Raw genomic sequence first — 9,926 nt, 5'->3', positions numbered from 1 at the left:
TCCGTGTAGGTTTCCTGCGGGTGCTCTGGTTTCCTGTCCAAAGACATGCAGTCAGGCCAGTTGGAGCCACTAAAATTGCTAAAAAAATTACTAAAAAGTGTGTTTGTCTGCCTTGTGATGGACTGCCGACCTGCCTGGAGTGTTTCCTGCCTACCACCCAAATATTTTCACTTGTTACTATGAATTCTATGTACATAATATTTTACAAATACAGAGAAAGATACACACTGATGTTATTAAATCATTAAAAATATTCTACTTTTATTTGGAAATGCAACATATAAATGTAAAAATCTCAGTCAAGTTTGCATTTACTTAAATCAAATTAAAAACATTTAAAGGACACACCTGGTAATCCTTTGAAATATGGCTTTTTCTAAAGATCCCTCAGGAAATTATAAGTGCAATTAAAACAGATGGTTTAAGACACATTACAAATAGAGGTATTTTCCTATTAGGTACCAATCTAACCAATAAATCTTAAATTGCTTTCAGAATTATATTGCAAAATGTGTCAATATATCCAGAGAACACAAGTAGATATTCTGGACAATACATATAAAAGAAACACTTCATTAATTATTAGCATCATGTTTGCCGTGTCAGGCATCATTGCTTTATAGGGCAAGGTATAGGTCAAATGTTTTTCTTTTTCTCTTTTTCAAAAGAAACTAATAATCCTACCAAATGACCCAATCCTTTTAAACAGCATGATTGCACAACTTTTCAAACTATTTTAAAACATACTGATTAATGCAGGACATCAAGCACAGCAATTACCAAATGTTAGGTTTATAAACATACATTAGTCAATTGACAAACTGACAACATAACATGGACCCTGATAATGCAATTTTTATAGCATTTTTATCATAGTATACATTATTGTATACATAACTGTAGTGAAGTAAAAAAATTCAGCATTTACAAAACTATTTTTTAAAGTGCCTTTATCCAAGTGTCAAAACCAGATAGTTCATAAAACTCAGGGTGAATTTTAATCATTTAAACAATGTTTACTCACAACATTGCAGACACACACTGCCAGTCAAAATATGTTGGACATCTGGCATTTAAAAAAATTAAAGCTGAAATAATATAACATAAATATGCATTAAGAGTCTATTAGCTTGCTGTTTTAGTGTGTTAGACTGGGTGACACTACATAATGTTCCATTAGTTGGCAGAAATCATCAGAAGTCATTGTGAGAGCCGCTGATGTAGGTTCTGGGCAGGCACAAATATTCGTGGCTACAATGTAAGTCTTCTGTATAAATATTACACACCTCTGTGTAACTTTTCTTTTAAAATTAATTTTTATATATTGACAAAACTGTGGAGAATAAATTACTGCATTTTTATATTTATTGCAAAAACAAACTAGAGCAATAAGAGGGTTAAACTGACCATACCACTGGTCTACTGGATCTACCAGAGATCTTAAGAACATTTCAATAAATGTTGCCCACCGCATGTTAATGTTGCTAGTTGTTGATTGAGATACATTTTTAGCTAAGCTTCCACATGAAACAAATGGGCACCTGTCACTTGGTCATATCCTAGTGTAAATGCAGGGTTTGTAGCCCTATCTGCTTCACAGTCCTTATATGAACAGTTGGTTTCTCAAAGCATTTCTCAGAGATGGTCAGCCGTGCTTCTTGCAAGATGTCCCACAGAAGCTGCATCAAAAGTTCAGATAACTGGACAGGCTGGTTAACACATCCATTAACTAGTTTCTATTTAACTTAATCTAACCTGTGCCCGTATGTACAATGTCAAACTTTAAACATTGTAATATCAAAGTGTAAAAACAACTTTTACTTACTGTAAATGCCTGGGGGATCATATGGTTATGATTTCGTGGCTCTAATACACTTGATTTTTTTTCAACCTTAAGTTTTTTAAATGTACCCAGCAGGTAACAGTACCAAAGTACCATTCATTACATTCTTTTATTACCCTTTACTTAAAAAGGTTTTGTGATCAGTAACTGTCTTTGAGCCAACAACTGTCCATGAGTTCATAGCAATAATTGCTTAGAAATGCTGATTCATGAATTACAGTGAAATCAGAACCGAAAAGCAATATATCCTGAACTACACCGAAGGCTGCTTTCATATGAGCATTAAGAACTTGCTATTTGATTTAGATCTTCCTATGATCTTAGTGCAGTGACTGCTTCTGAAAAACTCCATACCCCATCCAGTTCAGTCAAAAAGGAATGAGGAAACGTTTAGTAATGTGGTCTTTACTACAGTGCTTCTCCGTTGACTGATGAAGCTTCACCTCGAGGAGATGACGACCTGGAGAAGGTTCTCTCTGTGTTATCCGAGCTGAATCCGCTTTGGCTGCGCAGCTCTGCCGATGTGGCTGTGGAGGAGGACGAACTTGTGGAGGAGGATAAGGCCTTTGCTTTCTCCTTAAAGTCTGTAATGATAACTGTCAAGTCTCCCACTGTGACTTCTAAATGCTGCGCACTGCTTCTGTCGATGTTTTTTAACCTTGGCCTGAAGATGATAGGAAGAAGGTGGACATAAAAAATGAAATAATGTACACATAAAATCCAAAAATATTATCTGTTTTTTTATTGCAAACAATTACAAATTAAAGCTGTCCTAAAAAAACAATAAATTGACTAGGTCACTCCTGGGCATTGTACAGCCTGGTTGGCTGAACCGGCCCTGCTTAAGGTCAGTGATAATTAGAAAACAGACATAAATAAATGTACATCATACATGCAATACAATAGTATTGTTTTTATTTTGAAGGAACTGTTAGTTTTTCAATTTCTGTTTGTGTGCGCGCGTGTGTCCAGCTTTATCGTAATGTGCTGGTGGACAGAACAAGTGTGATTTATACAAAATGTAGAGTTTTTAACAAGACATGGTCATCAAAGTATTAATTTACTGTGTGTTTAGTTTGTGGTGAACAGATCGCTGTGTTTAAGGTTTACAATTTGAATCTGCATTACAGTACTAAACACACAGAGAAACACAAGAACTTGAACGATGCAGAGCGGTCACACTGAAGCTTTGCTAGCTAAACTGCAAAAGCAACAAGGAAGTTTTACACATCCAGGACTGGAGTAGTCAAGACCAGCTTTGTGATTATCCAACAACAATATGCAACAAAAACAAAGGATTGAAAACAGCAAATGAGATAATTAGACTCCAAACAAAATAGCAATAGCGCTTTGTGTAAAGTTAATTAAAAACCTGCACAATTTGTTCACACCTGTTTTCTTGAAAGTTGATTAAATAGTGAAATAATTATGTTTTTACTCTGCCTGCTTCTCATTTTTATTGCCTGATTGCAACATCTAATCTTACCTGTAAAGAGATAAAATAAGTATTGAGTGGAATTAAGTTTAGCCTATTGGGCAGGCTCTCCACAACAATCCCAGTTTCTCTTGTGACCCCTCGCAAAATGTAAGTGCCCATCCCTGGACTAAATTAACAATTTGCTCATCATTGTTATATGATATTCTGTTAGGAACCAAAAACAAAACTGTCCTGAGCTTCTTATGTCATATTCTTAATACTGTGACAAAAGTAGAAACAGCTTACCTCATCTTTTTGTGGTAGTTTCTTCTCATTGTTGGCTCCCTGTCTTTTTTGTCCTTTTCTGTCTTCTCCTTCTTCTCTTTTTTGGGTTGTGTGGGTGAAGCAAACTGCGAAGGTACTTGCTGAGCCACTAGCTGAGAAACAACACGAGGTTTCCTGGAAGAGGGTGTTGGATGAATAATGATGATGACATCATGGAGAGTGTAAAGTCAGGACTAATGGGGTCATTAGTGGTCAGCACTGAAAAGGGGGTTGTATTCCAAATCCCCAAACCTCAGAAGCTGGAATCTGACTAAGCTGATTTTTGCTACTGGAAATATACAAAACTAGATCTGAAATCTGCAAGCTAAGGCACAGTTCACTATACTATGACTAAACTGAAGTAATATGTCGTTCAATTTAATGTTGACTAACATTTCCCCAGGAATTCTAACAAGTCAGAAAATACATTGTAACCTAGAAGCAAGTTGTTATTCTAAAGTGGCAGTATGACATATTGTGATAACTGAGGCTAATCTGGCTACACAACATGCATTTTAATAACTATGTAAAAAACACCAAAAAAATCAGTGCAAACAATATCATTAAGTAACTAAACTCAGAACCTCACCAGTTAATAGTTTCTTGTAACACAGACGTGTTGATATCTATAATACTAAGGGCATCATGGCTAAATTACAAGTATAAATTAAAATTGATTCAGTGGTAAGACAACCTTTACCTAATAATACCATTATGCAGATTCTTTACATATAAGACAACCTCTAGCTAATCAGACCATTATGCAGACTCCTTACTCCTTAAAAAAATTATTGTTTGATAATCTTCTTAAAATCAATCATAATAACAAATAATACAAGTACACAGTCTTAAAGGCAGCCACAACTAAACCCACAACACTTCGCGTAACTTGACAGCAAGATTAAATTTCAACCACATCAGATATCATTTAGAGTGCAGTATGAGGAGAGCAATTACATCTGATTAATCGTCCTAACAATTCCCTACTGGGCTGTCTCATCTTAGTACTGTTTGAATATTGGTCAAATAAATGTTGAATCCACTTTTCTGATATAGCATTTCAAACGTGGTTTATATTTTATTTTGTGTTTCACGATCGGCTAAGGTTGGTTTGTGAGCATCTCCATGCTTCAGAAAAGGTAGATCTTGGCAGTGATGGGCTAATGTGTCTTACCACTGCACCATCCGAGCATCGTCTTTTCTCTGAAAGACAGCCATCTGGTCTTCCTGTTAGCAGTAAAACTTAAGGGCAGTGGTAGCCTAGTAGGTAGAGCTTTGGGCTATCGATCGGAAGACTGTCGGTTCAGATTTAGGCTCTGCTATGCAGCCACTGTTGTGCTCTTGAGCAGGGCCCTTTTTTTAAAAAGCTGGGGTATGTGGAAAAATAATTTATTGTACTGTACACATATATATGTATAAATGCCAAATAAAGGTATTCTATTCTATCTTTAACAACAGTTGCAGTCTCTACATGTGAAACCTAAGGCTAAAGCCAACAGTAGACATTCAGTAGCTATTTATGGTTTAACAGTCAGTCTAACAGCATACACCTGGGTAACAAGAAACACCTGTCAGTCACATTTTTGTTCGTTCATTTTTGTAATCTGTAAGTAACTGCATGTATTATAGATCTATATTTTGAATACTTACTACATTTTTTACAAAATTGTTTGCCTATTTTTGCTAATTCATTCCGCTTTGCAAAAACTTTGGACTGGCCTAACCCATGTCAAGCCAGAGTCTGTGGTGGCCAATCCATGTGTGAAAATGATGTCTCATGCTCCCTGAAGCACTCTTTCACAATTTGAGCCCGATGAATCCTGGCATTGTCATCTTGGAATATGCCCGTGCCATCAGGGAAGAAAAAATCCATTGATGGAATAACCTGGTCGTTCAGTATATTCAGGTAGTCCTGATGCTGACCTCATTCTTTGGGCACATAACGTTGCTGAACCTAGACCTGACCAACTGCAGCAACCCCAGATCATAGCACCGCCCCCACAGGTTTGTACGGTAGGCACTAGGCATGATGGGTGCATCACTTCAGCCGCCTCTCTTCTTACCCTGATGCACCCATCACTCTGGAACAGGGTAAATCTGGACTCATCAGACCACATGACCTTCTTCCATTGCTCCAGAGTCCAATCTTTATGCTCCCTAGCAAATTGAAGCCGTTTTTGCCGGTTAGCCTCACAGACAAATGGTTTTCTTAAGGCTACACAGCTGTTTAGTCCCAATCCCTTGAGTTCCCTTCGCATTGTGTGTGTGGAAATGCTCTTATTTTCACTATTAAACATATTCCTGAGTTCTACTGTAGTTTTTGTACCATTTGATTTCACCAAACGTTTAAGTGATCGCCGATCACGATCATTCAAGATTATTTTCCGACCACATTCCTTCCTCAAAGATGATGTTTCCCCACTGTCCTTCCACTTTTTAATAATGCGTTGGACAGTTCTTAACCCGATTTTAGTAGTTTCAGTAATCTCCTTAGATGTTTTCTCTGCTTGATGCATGCTAATAATTTGACCCTTCTGAAACAGATGAACATCTTTTCCACGACCACAGGATGTGTCTTTCCACATGGTTGTTTAACAAATGAGAAGCTACTCACTGCGTCAGTTAGGGTTAAATAACTTGTTGCCAGCTGAAACAATCACCCATGCAGTAATTATCCAATGGGAGGCTCTTACCTATTTGCTTAGTTAAATCTAGGTGGTGATTTTTTTTTTTTGGCCAGGCAGTGTATGTTGCTTGTCCATCTGGTATTTGGCAAATAATAAAGATTCTAATTATCTGAAACAGTTTGGGGGACTTCTTTTTCTGAACATTTTTGGTCTAGGAGCAACATTTTAAAAGTGTAGAAGCACAGTCAAAGTTGCAGTTAGTGAGGATGAGGGAGGGATGAAGGCTGCATGCTGGGGTTCTTACCGTGTGGAGGTGCCCTTCCTCACATCACACATCATACACTTAAAGGCTTCAGCAGTGTTCCTGAAAGTGCACACACTACAGTCCCAACAGCCCTCACCTGAAGCCGGTTTACTCTGCCTCTTCGGTCTACACACAGACAGAAAGAGAAGTTTATAGATCAGACCCAGAGTAAAAGATCGCACTATTTACAGCGCTGCGCAGTGCTTTTGGCATGTGCCGCTAATGTTTCTGAAACAAAACAAGCTATCCGCCATGTACGACTTAACACTGTAAACAACAATTAGTTACCAACACAGTTCAGTCTCTCGTTCTCGCAGCTTAGTTAGTAAGGAACTGCTGTACCTGGTCGGACTTTTCTTGTCTCCCATTTCTACCGAATGCTACAGTAATTAATGTGTAAAGAAATTCAAGCCTGTTACTCCCACAAGCACAACCGCGCTCCAGCTGTCGCCACAACTCCAGGCGGAAGTCAGTCACGTGGCGCACGCTTAAGCCAATCAAAACACAGATTAGTTAGTATAGTTGATGTACACCGACCAGCCATAACATTAAAACCACCTCCTTGTTTCTACACTCACTGTCCATTTTATCAGCTCCACTTACCATATAGAAGCAACTTTGTCGTTCTACAATTACTGACTGTAATCCATCTGTTTCTCTGCATGCTTTGTTAGCCCACTTTCATGCTGTTCTTCAATGGTCAGGACCCCCACAGCGTAGATATTATTTGGGTGGTGGATCATTCTCAGCGCTGCAGTGACAACGACATGGTGGTGGTGAGTTAGTGTGTTGTGCTGGTATGAGTGGAGTTTTTAAATACCATGTCCACTCTATTAGACACTCCTACCTAGTTGGTCCACCTTGTAGATATAAAGTCAGAGACGATTGCTCATCCATTGCTGCTGTTTGAGTTGGTCATCTTCTAGACCTTCATCAGTGGTCACAGGACACTGCCTATGGGGCGCTGTTGGCTGGATATTTTTGGTTGGTGGACTATTCTCAGTCCAGCAGTGAAAGTGAGGTGTTTAAAAACTTCATCAGCGCTGCTGTGTCTTATCCACTCATACCAGCACAACACACACTAACACACCACCACCATGTCAGTGTCACTGCAGTGCTGAGAATGATCCTCCACCTAAATAATACCTAATCTGAAGTGGTCCTGTGGTGGTCCTGACCATTGAACAACAGCATGAAAGGGGGCTAACAAAGCATGTAGAGAAACAGATGGACTACAGTCAGTAATTGTAGAACGACAAAGTGCTTCTATATGGTAAGTGGAGCTGATAAAATGGACAGTGAGTGTAGAAACAAGGAGATGGTTTTAATGTTATGGCTGATCGGTGTAAGGTTGACACGTTAAAGTCTAAAGAAAGTCTCAGTTCAGTCTGTAAAAGTAATTTAAGTACTTGAATGCCATTTATTTTCACTAACAGCTTCATTTTGTCATGGTTGCCGTGGTCTGGTGCAACTGCACCTTCTGCATGTTTTGGGAGGTGAGAGGAAACTAAGTTACCTGGAGGAAAACCATGACAGAGGGAGAACAAGTGCTGGCTGTGACAGCAGTGCCCACTTGTAATATCAACGATACATTTTTGAAAGGTCTTTAAATGATTAAATTATTCAACTGAATATTTTAAAATGACTAAAATGATTTTATTTGTGTGGATAAATATGCAAAACCAAAAACCATCATGTCTATGTGGCCTTTTCTTCAGGAAGCAAAGATGTCAGGAGGCCATTCTGCAGTGTCACCAACCTCTGGCCTGGCAGGTTCCAGTTGCAGACATAAAAAGCCTAAGACAAACTAAAATAAATAGTTTAATTATTTATTTGTTGGGATTTTAACGTTATGTGTTACACACTTTGGTAACGTTCATGACAGAAACGGTAGTTACTCGTTACACAAGATTCATCAGTTCGCAAGTTTAACGTCAAACACAGTCATGGACAAATTTGTATCTCCAATTCATCTCACTTGCATGTCTTTGGACTGTGGGAGGAAACCGGAGCTCCCGAGGCAACCCACGCAGACACGGGGAGAACATGCAAACTTCACACAGAAAGGACCCGGACCGCCCCACTTGGGAATCAAACCCAGGACCTTCTAGCTGTGAGGCGACAGTGCTACCCGCTGAGCCACTGTGCTGCCCAAATAGTTAAATTAAAGGTAAATAACACAAAGACTTCTGAATGAATTAGACAGAAGATTGGCTGAATATCCTCTTATACATATAATGAGTTCTTTATTGTATAACTTCTTTATGGAAGAACAAAACTCTATCAACAATTTAACAAGGTTTGTTAAAATTAAAAGTACTAAAGTAAATTATGTTGTAACACCTGTATTTGTCATAATATTTCATGTCAAAATAACTGCTGTGAAAAATATACACAGCTACACCAAGTTGTGTACATGTACAAGACATGCTTAAGTATTACATAAACATGTTGTATGAGTTTTATTCTTTGGAAACTTGCTAATATGTAGAAGACCAACTTTCTTTTTTTCTTTCAGGTGGGCTTGTTACAACATTATATAATTGTACAGCGGTACCTTGTAACTTAACGTTCCCTAAACTCAAAATCTTTGGAACCTTTGTCAAGAAATTCATACCCTTAAAATCAAAGTTTCCCTTAAACTCAACGTGTTCAGTTTCTTTAAAAAAAATTATTTATTTAATTTCAAATTAACAATAACCAGCCGTTTTGTTCAGCGCTTGGCTTGAGCGGGGTGGTAATACATCATCAAAGTGTGCATATGAGACAAATCTGCATTTGTGTGGAATAACAGTCCACTCTAAAAGCATCCACATGTATCTGTGTTTAGCTGGATTTTCCTCCTGTTTCACTTTTAAACTTGTGTTATAGCTCAGGGTATTGAGAAATTGTAAGCGTCAGCTTTTTTCAAGAGAGTCTAAAACGCTTATTGTTAAAAAAGCAGCGCAAAAGCTAATGAACCAATTGATGTTGAGTTTCAAGGTACCACTGTATTTATGTTTCAAATCATTTATGGCTGACCTGAACTAATAGGTAAAAAAACTGTAAAATGCTTCCAAATGGCTGCTTCCACTAACTAACAAAGTGTTCATTTATATAATTGAGAACAAACTTTGTAGAAGAAAAGTTGGTCAGAATGTAAATGTTAAGTAAGTAATTTTGGTGCCAACTTATTTACAACTGAAATACAAAGTTGCATGAAGGTTTGCTGGGTTGTACATACTTACCAGCTTTTAATGATTGGCTGTAAATACTGAATGTGGTATGACAAAGGGAACATGATGATGGCATTTTTTTAATCTAGCTGGTAAAAACAAATTAAAGACTCAAAAATACTGTATGGATTTACGATAAGGATTAGGTCAGTGGACTTCTAACTGAACAGCTATGGTGTTAGCTACTAGAACCCAG

General features: G+C 37.9%; 1 protein-coding gene across 1 annotated transcript; it reads right to left on the bottom strand.

Moving 5' to 3' along the window:
* Nucleotides 1-241: 241 nt before the first annotated feature.
* On the bottom strand, nt 242-6,979 carry LOC134321270 (YY1-associated factor 2-like). The gene is made up of 4 exons (XM_063002912.1): nt 6,858-6,979; nt 6,516-6,641; nt 3,567-3,719; nt 242-2,507 (listed from the first exon to the last, which is right to left on the bottom strand). Exons 1-4 carry the CDS (start codon nt 6,881-6,883, stop codon nt 2,252-2,254), a joined length of 561 nt encoding a protein of 186 aa, XP_062858982.1. The 5' UTR covers nt 6,884-6,979; the 3' UTR covers nt 242-2,251.
* Between the last annotated feature and the right edge of the window lie 2,947 nt (nt 6,980-9,926).

The sequence above is a fragment of the Trichomycterus rosablanca genome, chromosome 1 (genome assembly GCF_030014385.1).
Source record: "Trichomycterus rosablanca isolate fTriRos1 chromosome 1, fTriRos1.hap1, whole genome shotgun sequence".
Classification (NCBI taxonomy): domain Eukaryota; kingdom Metazoa; phylum Chordata; class Actinopteri; order Siluriformes; family Trichomycteridae; genus Trichomycterus; species Trichomycterus rosablanca.
The sequence above is the reverse complement of the archived record's forward strand: the minus strand, read 5'-3'. Positions and strand labels throughout refer to the sequence as shown.